General features: G+C 46.9%; 1 protein-coding gene across 5 annotated transcripts in view; it reads right to left on the bottom strand.

The window, feature by feature from the left end:
* Positions 1-15,804, bottom strand: part of ADAMTS17 (ADAM metallopeptidase with thrombospondin type 1 motif 17) — a 351,667-nt gene that overhangs the window by 151,249 nt on the left and 184,614 nt on the right. For all 5 annotated transcript variants that reach the window (XM_082617115.1, XM_082617116.1, XM_082617117.1 and 2 more), the window contains 2 exons: positions 6,268-6,408; positions 4,172-4,322 (listed from right to left, as the gene is read on the bottom strand). In XM_082617115.1, coding sequence (XP_082473241.1) covers positions 4,172-4,322; positions 6,268-6,408 — 292 coding nt within the window. The remainder of the gene's footprint in view (positions 1-4,171; positions 4,323-6,267; positions 6,409-15,804) is intronic.

Genomic DNA, 15,804 nt, shown 5'->3' with positions numbered 1-15,804 from the left:
GAACTTAAATTTACTGTTAGGGTCATGAATGGATTTCAGAGCAACACATACTTGAACATCTACTATGTGGCAGGCACTGTCTGAGGCAGTTGGAAAATATTGTTGAGGAAAAGTAAGATTATTGCCCTTGAAGGATTTAAAATCTAGAAGAGGGAGATTATCAAAACAATAGTCATATAAACAAGCAAATTATATAGCATGTTAAAAGATGATAAGTTTATGAAAGCAGGGTTTTCCCTTAGGGGATCAGGAGATCTCGGTGCCACAAAGGTGGCAGGGGAGAGTTATCTGATGGCAATTTTAAATAGGGTGGTAGGCTTCCTTGAGGAGGTTACATTTGAACAAACAAACGGACAAACAAAAAACTCAAAAAAGATGAGGGGCTCAGTCACGTGGACAACTGAGAGAGGACCGCCCGAGTAGAGGAAACAGCCAGCAGGAAGCAGAGTGTATCCCCACCAGGAGCGTGACTTGTGGGTTCGAGGAAGAGGAAGGAGACAAGTAGAACTGGAACAGAAGAGATGAAAGGGAGTGAATAAGAGGATGAGGACCAGGAGGAAGAGAACGAGGCTCATCCCGGCACCAGAGTCCGTTTTACAGGATATGTGTGCCTCCTGTTATGCTGCACATCAACTGAAACACAGACCTATAAGCGCACAAATGAGCAAAACACCAATCAAGCGAGCTTTAGAATCCCATAGGGTGGGATTCCAACGATGTGTCCCAGGCCTAGGGCAGCATCCCCAAGTCCTGGGTCCCAGCAGGCAACTGCCTCTCTCATCCACCAGTGCCTCTTTGGTATTAGTATGACATTTTCTCCAGCGTGAGAAGTTACTGCTTTCTAACTGGTAGATTTGTGCTGAAGGAAGCACCACCAGCCTTGCAAGCAGGATGATCACCACCAGCTAAGGCTGCTGCTGAGTCAGCTGAGCACCTCCACACCTCTAAGGAGTCACTCCTGCTGAGACAGCCTGGGACCTGGGACCTGGGACCCTCTGCTGCAGTGCTTGCACCTGGACAAATGTCTCCTCAAGCAACAAAATACAAAGAAACTATAAGGGACTACACATAACTGCACGCGGACTTCCTGGGTGGTCTGGTGGCTAAGACTCCACGCTCCCAATGCAGGGGGCCCAGGTTCAATCCCTGGTCAGGGAACTAGATCCCATACGCCGCAACTAAGAGTTCGCATGCCGCAACTAAAAGATCTCGCATGCAGCAACTAAGACCCGGCGCAGCCAAATTAATTAATTAATTAGTTAAAAACAAACAAACAAACAAACCGTGTGCATGCGCAGTTGGGGCAAATTCTGGACAGCAAGATACAAAAAGACAAAAGCAAATCAACTGCCACTTCTGAACAGCCAGGAGCAAAAACAGGGTGTCGGGAGCAGAAGCAGGATACTGCACACACCACCACCAAAGGGGTGGTCAAATCACCTAGGCCACCCCTACAGCCCGACCCCTGGATCCGTCCCTACCCTCACCCCAAATAAGGAACCCTCAGGGAGCGAGCAAGCAAAGGAACCTGTTACTTGTTCTCACTACCCCCATGCTGTAGCAGGGGCCCCAGTAAAGCCTCGCCTGAATTTCTTGTCTGGTCTCTGATCAGTTTCTATTGATTAAGGAGGCCAAGAACCCTGGTCGCTAACACTGCTAGGATCTGGGGAGGAAAATGTCAACTTTGTTTTGGTACTGGTGGAATTCTCAAGGAAAAGGCAAGCAGGAAGGCATATTTTGTGGTCCTTGGTGAGCTGTAGGAATAAATGTTCAGCTGCATTTTAACTTACAAAACAAAAGATCTCACTTTATATAGTCGTATTTTGAGCTTCTAGGGAGAAAGGAGCAACACAGCTGAGCTAAACATGCCTTGCTGACCTCTCACTGTCCTCTTCAAACAAAAGGATGCTAATGAAGGAAAATAAAATACGAGGTTACCTTTCTCTCCTTTGGAATCTGTCTTTGAATGAATGGAGCCTGCCTTTTCTCCTGCAGGAATAGTCACACCTGGGCTTGGTCTCCAGCCCATCCCTTTCTGGCTGAGTGACCTTAGTCCATTACCTAGCCTCTCTCAGCCTCTCTTTTCTCATCTGCTCAGTGGAGTTCAAAGCCCCTGCCCTCAAGGGTTTCAGTCAGGGTTTCATGTGACAGTGCATGGAAAGAGTCTAGCCTAGAAGATCACGAGCTACCAGTAGTTGTACCTCCCTCCTCCGATCTCTCCTCACCCAACTGATGTGCAACAGCCTGGCTCCTAGAAGGCAATGGCTGCGGCTCTTTGGGAGGAGGCAGCCTCTGTCCAGCTCCCACACCAGTTAATCCTGTTGGCCAGGGAAGACTCCACAGTGGGCAGAGTGGCCATTGTGTGTCCGCTGACTGACTCAGCTGGGCGCTTCCCTCTTCTCCATTCTGGGTGTCCAGGGCACTTCTACCCTTCTCGAATGCTCGGCATCCTCCACTGGGGTACCATGCACATGGATCTCCTGGTGTCACCACACCATCAAAAGACCCTCTGAAACCTGCCCTCTCTGATAGTTCTGTGCCATCCTGCACTTTAAGTGACTGAAGCCTGGGACAGACAAACAGGATGCCTCTTGGCCAGCCTATGGTACATGAATGAGTGCCTCAATGGTCAAGCCTTAACGGTCAAGGCTGGTGGTGAGCACCAGACATCGCAGCTGACCACTGGGGATGATCGGATCTGGGGGCTGGTCCCATCTCCCCAGGGAGGTGTCCTTCAACCCAGCCGTGGCTGGGTGTGAAGTGGGAGACAGCTTCCTGTTACCAGGGCCTGGAAGAGACCCTTGCTGGCACCTCCACAGGGGAATGGAAGAGGAAGACTCAGGACAACCTTGTGAATAAATGCTCTTTGAGGAAACAGCTAGCAGGAGGTGCTAGCTTGTTTGTGAGGCACAGCCTTTTTCCATACCCCAAACAATGGCAGGCAGTGCCCCACCTGCAGATTCCACCCAGATTTCCTGAACCCATTCACGCATAGCCAGGAAATGCTCAAGAGGCAGTATCCCGCCTCCTGGAGTCCAGGCTGACCTGCTGTGCTGGCCGGGATCCCGGGGTCTCATTTTGAAGGCACAGTCCCGGTCTATCCATCTGTCCTGGAGTTGCTCCCGTCCTGAGTTCTTGCTCTGGGCACCCACCCAGCCCTGCAGGCTGCCTCCCTGGGACTAGATGCTGCCCTGAGCTCCAGGTCGACTGCCACTGGGTGGCTCCTGAGTCCCACACATGCCCGGCTGGTTCGCCTGCTCCTGTCCTCCTGTCCCATGATGGTGCCGGCTCCGCATCCATCCCTGAGCCAGCTGCCAACTGCTGGCTGAACCACAGGCTGCTCTGGCCCTCCCCTGGGGCCCCAGCATGGAGATAGCCTGCCCCAGGGCCTGGGCACATCCCCTCCGCACACAGAAGTGGCCCAGCTGTCTGCAGTACGGTGACAAAGTACACACTCTGGGGGTGAACAGACTTGAGTCAAATCCTCTACTTACTTACTGGCCAAGCCATTCTGAATGATCAGTTCACCCCTGAGGCTTGATGTTATCATCTGTACCCTGGGGGAGAGTAACCTCGGGAGTCTGTGGTAAGGGTTAATTGGTATCAGGCACATTGGAAGCTTTCAGGCAAAGCATGTGGCATTGTTCAGTAAATGGTAACATTTTAATGGGGTTATTAATACTATTATCATATAATCAATTTATTATTTGTTAAGTGTTCTCAATATGATACTCTCCAACGTCCAGTAGTTTTTAGCTCTCTTCTATATCTGTGCCGGGTTTGATAACACCTCCAAGAATAGGCTAATATATTTTTGCCTAGTGTCTTAATGTTTTCATGTTAAGACATCAGGCTACTAAGAAAGAAACACCTTTGGATTAAAAAACAAAACAAAATAAAACATTAGGCTATTTGTGTCAGCAGTAACTCTGAACCATCCCCCTGCCTATGTGTGCATTTGTGTATACGTGTTCATGCACATGTGTGTGTGTGTCTCACTCTGGGTGACCCGTGAAGTTGCTCATGAGGTATATGCATGTGCATGTATGTGCATTCATGTATGCACATACGTTTATGTGTGTGTGTGTGTGTGGAGTGTAAATGCCTGTATCCTCCCACAGAAGCCAGGCGCTCCTTCCTGAGCCAGCCTTCCCCTCCCGAGGCTGCTTACCTCCATGTTTCTGCAGAAGGTGGCGTTGGTGCCGAATAGGATCTGGCACTGCTCGTTGGCACTGTAGTGCATGCCTGGCAGCTTGTGGGGCAGGCGCACCGCGTGCTGGCTCCTGGGGTCTGTGACCAGCAAACAAGTGCTAACTTTTGACCTGAAACAGCCGAGAGGCAAGATGGTTTGCAAATGTACCACCCAGGTTTTTATTCTCCTTTTTCAGTCACTGAGAAGTAGGAACCTCCAAATTATTTATGGGGAGATGACCAGGCACCAGACACATGGGCTGCACTTTTTGCTCTTTTTCCACATAGCTGAATGCAGATCTTTACTCCGGAGGCCATGAGAACTGGGCAACTAGGAAAGGGCCTGGGCGTATCACCCACATGGCTAATGTATTTTTGCCAGGGAGTCTGAGTGCTTTCTTGGATGAAAATGCTTTTGAAATGGAGTCCTATGATATTTTCTTAGAATGTGGCTTTAGCAAAAGTCACTATGAATAAAGAAACAATTGGAGTAGGGTTGTTTTCTTTTAAATAAATAAATAAATAAATAAATAGGCAAGCTTATTTCCAATTCTGTAGATTTTCTTGGGGGGCCTGTCAGGCCATGGCTGCTGGCTGGTCCAGGTGCCCCACCTGGCCATGAAAGTTGGCTGGTGGCACACTGTGCAAAGGACTTGGGGATTTCAACCAGGACAGAAATGTTCAGAGATGTTGAGAACAGCTCTGAAAAATTAAACTGGGGGTTGTGTGGCTGTGGCTCCTTTAGGAGTTAAATACTTGAATGCTTTTATTTTTTAATTCCTAAAACAAGGCAGATGGTAGTAAAGAAAACCCAGCCTCTTGCCAAGATTCTTGAAGAAAAGAGTTGCACGCACGCAATACACACAGGCTGATACTGGTTCACCTCTCCTGGGCTCAAACTCATGGGACACTTCAACAAAGTCAGTGGGACCAGTACTGCATATGTGAGCAGATGAAAATACCTTTGTTTCACTGCCCCTTCTGGGTAAAACGAAATAATGTCAAGTGGCTTCCAACACTGCATTATGATTTGGTGATACAAGTACTAAGTAGGAAATAGACTACATTAAAACTAATGAGGCCATTTAAAAAAATTATTTTTATTTATTTATTTATTTATTTATTTGTTGGCACACCAGGTCTTAGTTGCAGCACGTGGATCTTTAGTTGCGGCATGCATGTGGGATCTTTAGTTGCGGCATGCATGTGGGATCTAATTCCCCGACCCTGGATTGAACCTGGGCCCCCTGCTTTGGGAACGTGCAGTCTTGCCCACTGGACCACCAGGGAAGTCCCTAATGAGCCCAGTTTTAAGCCTTGTGTACCACTTAGTTTCCCAACCACAGGAAATCTCATGAAAGAATACCCAGGATGAAGCCAGAGTGATGCCTTTGGTCCTCGTCCCTGAGTTCACTGGGCACTCCACTGTGTTATTGGACTATAAAGCTCTGTGTGTAGGAGAGACTCACTGACCCCTTCAGTCACCATGGGGTGTAGAGATGATGCAATTAAGTGGTGAAACAATCAGGGTCTGCCTGTCAAACCTGTAAGTTTAGCCCTGAGGTCCTGACACTAAGGGATCCACAGTATATATGAGCACAGACTCTGTTTGACAAAGTTCTGACATAGATGGCCAATTCTCCCATGGAAGTCTGAGAATGGAGTGATGCAGACACATTCTGGAAAGAAAGTGGTTATGAGATAAACTCATCCCAGTCCCACACGTGAGGACGGTGAGCAAGCCCTCCTCCCAGCAGATGGACTCCTGTCCAGGGAAGCAGCCTGAGTGTTGTGGAAATGCCCTGTTCTACAGTAGCCAAAGTGTGTCACTAGGGTGGTGCCCAAATCTTGTCAAGATACAGTCACTGCATTGACATTTCCATCGATAAGATTTATGATCACCAGCTGGATGCCCAGTGTCATACCAGATGCACACTTGGGAGGAAGCTTGACCAGCTGGGAATTCTAAGAGATTCACTTCTGCTCACACTGGCTGAGACTCCAACTATCGTGTATTTAGGAAGCACTGTAGTACTTTCTATTGCATTGATTGTACAGAAAAATTCAAGGACTTACTTGAGGAAGTTTTCAAGGTCATCTCGACTGCAGGAGGACCAGGAGAGGTCGCTGGGGTTCCGGCCTTTCACCCACTCTCCCGACATGATGTGGGACCTGCCAGCGCAGGAGGAGTGGTCGTCATCGTGGTTCATTCCCAAGCTGCCCAAGGGAAAGGAGGGGAGAGGACACTCATTACAGGCTTCTCATCTCCTCATCCAGGTCCTAGCACACTATGCTAACCTAAATCACATCTTAAACACAAAAGGTGGCACAGGTGATACCTGGTTCTCTGCCACTCTCACAGAGCAGACCAGGAGTCACAAGCTTATAGAGAAACAGAGAGGGCGATGACTTGCTTACCCAGTGAATGGAGACTGATTGACCATGTAACAGACAGCATTCATAAAACAAATGAATAATAAATGAATGAACCAATTACATTAACTGCAATATTATAGTTCTGATGATTGGACTTGCTTTTCCACATTAACATATCCTAGCGTTAATGATCTAGTGTTTCACTGCCCGCAGAGAAGTCACTATGCTAACATGTAGTGGGAACCAACCAAGACTTTGACTTATGAAAACTCATGAACAATTATAGCTTTTCTTTCATATCACTATAGCTGGGTCCACCAAGATCATACCTGTCACCTTCCCACCCAGTTGTACCTGGAAGACACCAGGATGCTGGCTTAGAGGAGGGAGGCTGACATGCAATGTGAGCTGAACAATGATCTCAGTTCACACACACGCTGTCAGTGGGGTAAAGCCGAGACACAGAACACACGTGATCAGGTGGCCCACAGTCTGCTGACCCGTGACTTCCAGGGGAGAGACTCACTGTGCATAAGGATTGCTCACTCTTTGTCAACAGCCCCGTGGAAAACACACAGACTTTCATTCATTCAAACACATTTTTTGTTTGTTTGTTTGTTTGTTTTGCGGTATGCGGGGCTCTCACTGTTGTGGCCTCTCCCGTTGCAGAGCGCAGGCTCCAGACGTGCAGGCTCAGCGGCCATGGCTCACGGGCCCAGCCGCTCCGCGGCATGTGGGATCTTCCTGGACGGGGGCACGAACCCGTGTCCCCTGCATCGGCAGGCAGACTCTCAACCACTGCGCCACCAGGGAAGCCCCACTCAAACATATTTATGAGAGGTTTCTCGAGTGCTGGGAATGGACTAGAAGAAGATACAATGGTGTACAATAAGCCATCCCTGACCTCAAGTCAGCGTGGGAGAGGAGACAGACACAAACAGAGGTAATTATGAAAAGAGGTTCTAAATGCTTCTCTGCAGCCGTATTTTCCCAGTTTTCCTCATACGTCTCTGACCATCTTTCATCAATTCCTCTGTGTTCTTGCTCTGCACACCCCCAGGCCACTCCATGCTCCTATACAGAGAGGCTCCCTTGGCCACCCCCACGTGGAGCTGGATTAGCTGATGCCACCCCCGTCCCTGGAACAACATGGCCTGGCACCCGAGCTCCTGCTCCAGGCAGGCAGGGCTTCCTCTGGTCACCCACACGTGTCTGTTCCCATAGTTGAGGGTACGCTTACCAAGGGTCAACAGTATTTATACTCAAACCTATTTATGTCAGTAGTTCTGTTACTTCAATCAATACATGTGGCTACATGTTGTGTTAACCAACGAAATATGAGAATAAAAGTTAAGTTGTTTTCATGAAGACTAATTTAGCTACTAGCTACGATAGGCTGCCAAGTTGGGTGTGGGCAGACAACTGTAAAAGATGAGGGAAAAAAATCACAAAAATCTGCCCCCAGACTGCTTCACATGGGTCTTTCAAATTCTGCTGAATCGAAAAAAGAAAAAAGAAAAAGAAAGAAACTGGATTTAAAGTCATCACATTATAGTTGTGGTTTCTGTGAAGGTTATGGAAGCCCAATCGGCTTCCCTGAAAGAAAAGGCTTTCACTCCCACCACAAAACCAGTGAAAAAAATGAACGTTTTCAAGGCTTAAGTTAAAACAAAATGACAAAATGTTTAAGAACATAAGTATAATTTCTTTACATTTCCCCATTTGAACCAATTTTTTGGTTAATGGGTCAGCCGACCAACAACTATCCTGCTATCTTGTCAGAAAGGAAAGCTTCTGCAGTGCCGCCTACATGTTGGCGCCACCTTCCCCTCAGTCCAGGCCTCTCCTGCCAAACCTCTCCCTGAAAAATGCCCACTCCTGGGATTTCCCACAGCCTCTTCCACCCCACCAGATGCCCTCAGGGCAGCTTTCCATCCCAGCCTGTCCACCAGTGACTGGCACAGAGCAAGCACTCTGTAAATATTTATCAAATGGATTAACTATTTAATGCAGCAGTAAACATCAAAAAATCGTAAAGGATCCTCATGCATGGTATCTAGGGCGGCAGCAGCTTGCTCAACAGAACAATGAAAACCATCTCTGGGTAGATGCAGTCTTGCTCTCCTGCCTAGATGTCAAGAATCCATCCAATTAGGGTTAAGTAGAGAACCAAGAAATTATCAGATACATCTGACCAATAAGAATAATTTTTCAATGTCATTACTCGGGTTTTTTTTTTTCCTCCTTGATATCTATATCATTATCTGTACCTGTACCTGTATCTGTATCTATAGCTACATCTATACCTATACCTATATCTATATCTATATCTATATCTATATCTATATCTATATCTATATCTGTATCTATACCTCTATCTATCTCTGTTTCAGGAAACATAGGAACTGACTGGTTTTTCAACTGCATATAGCAAAGGATATTAAAAGTCAGCTTAAGTTTGATTTAGGGTTTGACTTGATATCTATAAATAAAAGTGGTGATAGGGTTTTCAAATGGGTAGATCTGAAAATGTTGATGGCTTTCAGGGAACTCTGCTGTACGTGTAGAGGTTACAGAAATACAATGTCTCATGAGAAAAATGGCTCCAACCTCCATCTCTAAGGACATAGTGTAAGCACAGCATGTGGAGCAGGTCAAACTGCATCATTGCAGACCCTGGAAAATCCAATCCCAGGGAGAATCAACACACAATCATAAACCCTCTCCCACCGTCCTGACCTGGGACATCCTGAGCAGCCACCAGATGCTCCCTGTTGTTTGGGAAACCACATCAGAGGAGATCCAAGCGCTGGCAGAATGGCCTCGCCACACATGGAGGAATGTTTCACTTGTGACATGCTTCCAACTTTTCCCCGGTGATCAAGCTGCTTGTAAAATCAAAGAGGTTCTTTCGTCCACATTCCAGACTCTGCTGGCCAGAGAACCTGGTCTCTCCAGAGACAAAACTACGTTTACAAAAGTGCTGAGAAACGCTGACTGCGCCCTCGACACCCCTATGCCTGCAGGGTGTTGTGTTAACGGTTCATTCTGCCAGCCCCCAGAGAAGGACTTCCCTAAGGAATGTTCCAGTCAGCAGGATCAGCCAGGAGTGCAACTCTTGGGTTTTCTGGAGCTTGTCTCTAATACAGATTGTGCTTGATCTGGTTTAAAATGTTCAAATGCTAACCAAGTGCCTCATAAATTTACAGTTTGCTGAACTCGCATTGGGGTGGGAGTCTTGATATTTGAGGTCTACATAAACTACGGTTTAGGCTATTTTTAGTTTAAATTAAAGATCACTTAACTGAAAAAATTCATGTTATTTTAGGTTTATGTCTGTGGTAACATTATATTTAACAAAAACATGTAGCATTAAGCACACACAGTAAGTGACTGAGATTAAGGACACAGACGGGCCTCATGTCACATGTGGTCCAGATTTATCAGACACAATAATAACTTAATGGCCTTGAGTAGATTTTATCTTAAAACAAAAGAACACATTGCTCTGAAATTGCTTCAGGAAATCCAATATATACCATGTGGGGATTCTGAAAGGCAATGCTCCCCCTGTACTAGCTTCACTCTAAACCCTGGACGGCATGGGGGATACTAGGTGTTCTGGGCCTGGTACCTGTGCCATTTTGGACGCTTCAGTTTTACCTGGCTCAGAGCCTGTCTGTCTGTCTCTTGGACACTTTGGCGTTTTGATGTCAGGTTTGTGAGCCAGGTCTGCCTCCCCTCAAAGTACTCTTGGTTGTGTTTGTAAAACGAGTGCTTGGGGTGGAATGAAAAACCCAGGAAATGGCTCCCATGAGAGGACCCTCTCCAGTGGAGGGGTCAGGGCTGGCCCGAGTCCTGCTTCAGTCACCCTGGGGGCATACTGCCTGCTAGTCCCTTTTCAATAAATGTTTACTGACTCTGTAATAACAGGAATGGCCCATGGCAGTTTCTAGGAGATGACAGGCAGGTTTGTATTCATTATTGTTAATTAATTAAATAATAATTAACACCCCAGCATTACACTAGAAGGGAAATTCTCTACTGCCACTACCTCTTTGCCAAGAACCAGACTGTGCCCTCAAACTGTAGCTACACAGAAACTTTATGTACAAGGGTCAAAAGTCACCAGGGGTACCAGGCTACACTCATTTATACAGGTTGAATAATAGGGTTAATTGTCATGATCATCAATAGCCCCATTTATAGGGAACATAGCATCAACAATCTCTCACCTCGGAGAAGTTTTTCCTTTTATTTTTATACAGGAAACTGAGCTCACCAGCTTGTAGGGACTCAGGAACACTGCAACTACCAGAGTAGATCTAGGGCCTCCACCTCCACCACATACAGGACCATCGTAATACAAATAATCTTAAAACACCATGGAGTTCTGAATCACTACTGGGTAAATAACAACCAATATAGTGTTGGTGTTCAGTGCATTTTGCTATAATGGATAACATGATAGTAGGTGAAAATGGATAAAGCACATTACAGTATATAGTATATATCTCTCTTAGCTAACCAAAGTACTGAAATCACAAAAACACTCACGTTTTCAGGTTTATATAGATGGGATTTTGATGTCAAGTATATGAGTCAGGTCTGGCCTTCCCTCAAAGTAGTCTTGCCTGGGATTGCATGTGTTTGTGTATACATATATGCATACACACACACACACGAGATCCACTTCAAATGGGCCTTAAACTTTTAATTGAACAAAAATTCAACTAACTGGGATGAGAGATAGAAAAAGACAGAGAAAGAAAAGAAAACAAAGCATGGGCAATTCTATCCCCTACTCTGGTCAATGAGCATGGGTGCGTGCATGCGTGCATGCATGCCTGTGGCCGTGCACCCTCGGGAGGATGGTATGAAATCCCCCTTTTCACGTACAAGTAGAACACTGTATTTGAAAAGGCCTGGCTTGGAGTCAGACTGACCCGGATGACAATCCCAGCTCTGCCTCTTGAGGGAACAGCGTTACACCTCTGAGCCTCTGCTTCCTTATCGATGACTAAATAGGGCTCATGGTACTTAATGTCATTCACTCATTCAACAAATACGTGTCCAATGCTCTCTATGACAAGATGCTGTCCCAGATGCCGGCACGGGCAAGGCTCCTGCTTCCATAAAGTTTACATTCTGAAGGAATGGGGATGAGCATTCCTCGTGGTCAAACAGACACCAAAGCGCCTGGCAAGTAGTAGGATCTGGAAGAGATGAGAGTCTTGCTGCTTCTAAGCACATGTCCGAGTGAAGGAATGCTGGCTGTGCCCAAGCTGCAAACTCAGGCCCTCAGAGAGTTGGGAGTTAATGAGGGAAGCGGGGAGAGGTCACACAAAAGGGAAGGGAGGCTCACGGCAAATTGAACAGTTTTTACCCTATCATATGCCTTTAAATTCCATTTCTCTTCTGCAATGAGCTAACTGAACAGAACAGGCCTGTTCTGGCAGATGTGGCCCAGGGACTGAGAGGATGGGACCCCTGAACAGAGGCTTCATGGAAGCCTTAGCAGCCCAACTGCTCTTGGCAGGTGGTCACCCCATCCGGGACAGCTGTGAGGATAATCACAGACAACCACCGGTCTACATCATGTGTTGCCTTCACAGGAAGAGGGTGATGGTGGTGGCCTGTGGCGTAGCTCCCTGTTTCTCTTTGTCTCCCAGCAGCAGGCCACACTCCTGCTCAGCTTCCTGTGCATCCCACAGCCTAGGGTTGGTGAAGGCCTGAGGGATGCAGGCCCGAGGGATGCAGGCCCTGGGGCTACAGCTGGGTCATCTCAGTGAAAAGCTGTCTCCTGGCCCAAATAACTCCTACGGGCTCACCAGCCCCTGAAGCTGTGGTCCCACGTGACAAAGGTGGTCCTGACACAGCGAGACGGTCTCACCTTCCTCTGCTCCACCGGCTCTCAGAGCAGGCTGGGCACACGGTGGGGCTCAGTTAATGGCTGTGAAGTGAAAGCAGCACACGAGCATCTAGGTCTACAGCCCACTAGCACACAGAACAGAGGCTACCTTTGGCGCCCTTCCCCCCACTGCCTCATTGGCATTCATCACTGGCATGAGGGGATGGCCCCCAACATGAGCACGTGAACAAACAAGCAGCACCTCCTCGGGAGGCTCCCAGTCTCTTCCTATGATGCCCCCACTGCTCAGAGCATTCCATGAGCCCATCCAGAGCCAATGCACGCAAACATGTGTGTTGTTACTTCCCTAGACTTGAAGTCAAATGACGTTTGCAAATTTTACTAAAAAAAAATCCATAAAGCCATGGTGATTTTTGCCTGGGACAGTAGTCTATGGAAGGGGGCGGGGAGGGGGTGTCTGAAGCTGTTTCCAGGTAGAAATTCCAAAGCAGTTTAGAATGATGGCTACATTGATGAAATAAGGATATACCTCCCAAGGTGGGTGACTATTTCAGAGGGGTCAATACTGATTCAGATGAAAAGGCTGTAGGGTGTTAAGAAGAAACTCTGCCTCTGTCAAGGCAAGGAGGGTGAGTGGAAGGAATAAGCCAATTCTCCTTCCCTCCTTTTCTTAGTATTTTTTAAGAACTTTACTCTTCCATATGATTTTGGTTTGTCAAGTCCTTTTAGTTTAGGATTGTACTGATTAAATTGATTAATTTGGGGAGAACTGGCATCACTGAAGTTTTGAGTCTTGCCATCCTGGGATATTAGGGCACCTTTTCATTTTTTCAGGTTTTCTTGAATGCCCTTTGGCAAAGTTTTGTAGTTTGCATCATCAAGGTCTTTTTTTTTTTTTTATCAGCTTTATTCCTGGGTATTTCACATCTTTGGCTGAAGTTGTGAACGAGGTCTGCTTTTTATTCTTCTGTAACTGATTACTGATTGTGTATAAGAAAACCATGGATCACTGTATGTCTTGTGATTTGCACCCTGATGAACACTCAACGGCTCCAACAGTTTGCCAGATGATTCTCTCACAAAATGCAGATAACGACTGCTTTGCCTCTTCCCTTTCAAGATTTATGTCTCATTCCTTGCCTTATGAAGTTTGATGGACTTCAAAAACAATGCAAAATATTAGTTAGAACATGGGAACCTTTATCCTGTTCCCAAAACTAATGGAAATGCTACCAGTATTTGCACACTGGATACATCTGTTCTAGATTGCTTACAGCTAGGTTAACTTGGTCAGCATAAGGACACTTTCTTCTAAACAATCATTTTAAGGGGGCTTCCTTGTTGGCATTTCAAAGGAAACACTAAAGAAAGTCTGACCAAGTGGACGGAGCGATGGTCCAAAAAGACAGAGGCCATGGTTGGTGTTAAAGACCTGCCCCGATTATTCTGGGGAGCTGAGGCAAAGCTCCTAACTCCCCAGGCCTGTCCTCCTAGCTGGGAAGTGAGGGACTTGAACCAGGGGTTCAAGGGGTTTTCCAGTTCAAAATGGAATCATTTTGTGATTCTGATCTAGAAGACTGAGCACAATGGTGAAGCAGAGTTGCTATTCAGTCTTCCAATAAGAGCTGGGTGGGCCCTATCTTGTACCAGCACTTTCAGGGCACCAAGTACACAACAGTGAGGGGCACAAGCAGCCCTGCCTGTAGGAAGCCCACAGTCTGGCAGTGATCACAGACAAGTCAGCAAGTGCTGACCAGCACTGTCCAGTGTAACTTTCTGTGATGATGCAACAGTCCCTGTGTGACTATCCAATACAGCAGCCACTGGCCACATGTGGCCATGGAGCATTTGGAATGTGTTAGTATGACTGAAGAACTGAAACTCTGATTTTATTAAATTTTAATTGAGATAAATTTAAAGGCCCACATGTGGCTAACTGCTACCACACTGAACTATACAGGCAGAGACAAGAATCTGATTCAACTAACCTGGGTACCACCATTGTGCTAGGAGCTGTGGATGTCATCACATTGGTACAGGAGTATATCCAGGCCCACAAATTACTTACAGGCTTACAGATACTTAGAGAAATAAGACAACCTGATGACACAACTGGAGAAGACGCAGTGCCAGGTGTACACATCAGAAGCTGAAAGCCATGGGCATTTAGAGGGGGGACACATGTTGTCTCATACTGACTCTTTGTATGACCTCATGCCTACTTTTCCTCCAAAATGGTTGTACTAATGGCGCCATCTCTGCTCAGCCCTCCAAAGCACAGGGCTGTGGTGTGATGGATTAGAAGGGAAGAAACTAGAGATCTACAAAGGCTTTATAGAACATCCAAGAAAATGAAAGAACGTCAGCCTAAATTGCTTCCGACCATGATATCTGAAGAGAGGGATTCTCTAAATGCCTTCCCACGGAGGCCTCTTATGTGCCTTTAAATCTGGGACATTCTCAACTTCAAATGAATTTCGTCAAAGAATGGCATAAGATCATGTGCCTTCACTGACTGAAAAAGTGAACGGTGGGTTGTAATAAGGCAAAACAAAGGAGATATTCCTACTGCTAAAAAGTTCTGTGAGGCTCTCCTTAGCTCTTTAAAGGAAGATAATCTATTGAGGAAACATTTTTATTTCAAAAGAAGACCTCATGAAAGCACTAAGCTCTTCTAAAATTAACCACTGACACGGTGAATGTCATCTCGGCCCCACAGCCGTCATCCCTTCCGTGGCCTGCTCTGGGCCTGGAGTGCAGAAGGGCTCCTGGGAAAGGGCCTGACATGACCTGCTGAAGTCCAGAATGCCATGAAGCCGTGTAGATGCTATAGCAGCACCAACAAGGCTCAGTCCCCCTCCCAAATTGCACGATGATTCACTGGGACCCCTGGTCTCCTTCAAGTCTACAGTGGGCCTTCCTTTAGGCCCAGCTGCACTAGATGGAGGCCCACGTGAGGCATGGGGAGGGTTCTGAGGACACAGGCTGATGCGGCATAAGTGGGTCTGAGCTTGTGGCTCCACTCACCCCTTGCCAGTCTGCCAACAGTGTCCTGCAGGGGGAGACCAACCCTGAATTTTGGTTCCAGTTGGCTCTCTGAGAAGCCCACATGCCTGGCTTATCAAGCAAGAACACAGCAAGGGAGCTGAAGAGTACAAAGTGTTTCCCTTCGTGCAATGTGCTTCCAAGGTTCTGCCGAGGAAAGTCTGCCCAAAGAGAGGGCTCGCAGAATCACGGCACTTGGTTTGTTGAAGGAAACTGGGAAATTGGGTGAGAGTAGAAGAATACGCTTTCTGCTTCTTAGCCTAAAGTGTAATTCATCTAAGGGTGCTGCAGGCACCAGACCGAATAGGGCAGGAAATGGA

The sequence above is a fragment of the Mesoplodon mirus genome (assembly GCF_964341445.2).
Source record: "Mesoplodon mirus genome assembly, chromosome: 4".
Lineage (NCBI taxonomy): Eukaryota > Metazoa > Chordata > Mammalia > Artiodactyla > Ziphiidae > Mesoplodon > Mesoplodon mirus.
Note: the sequence above shows the minus strand (reverse complement) of the source record. Positions and strands in the feature narration are given on the sequence as shown.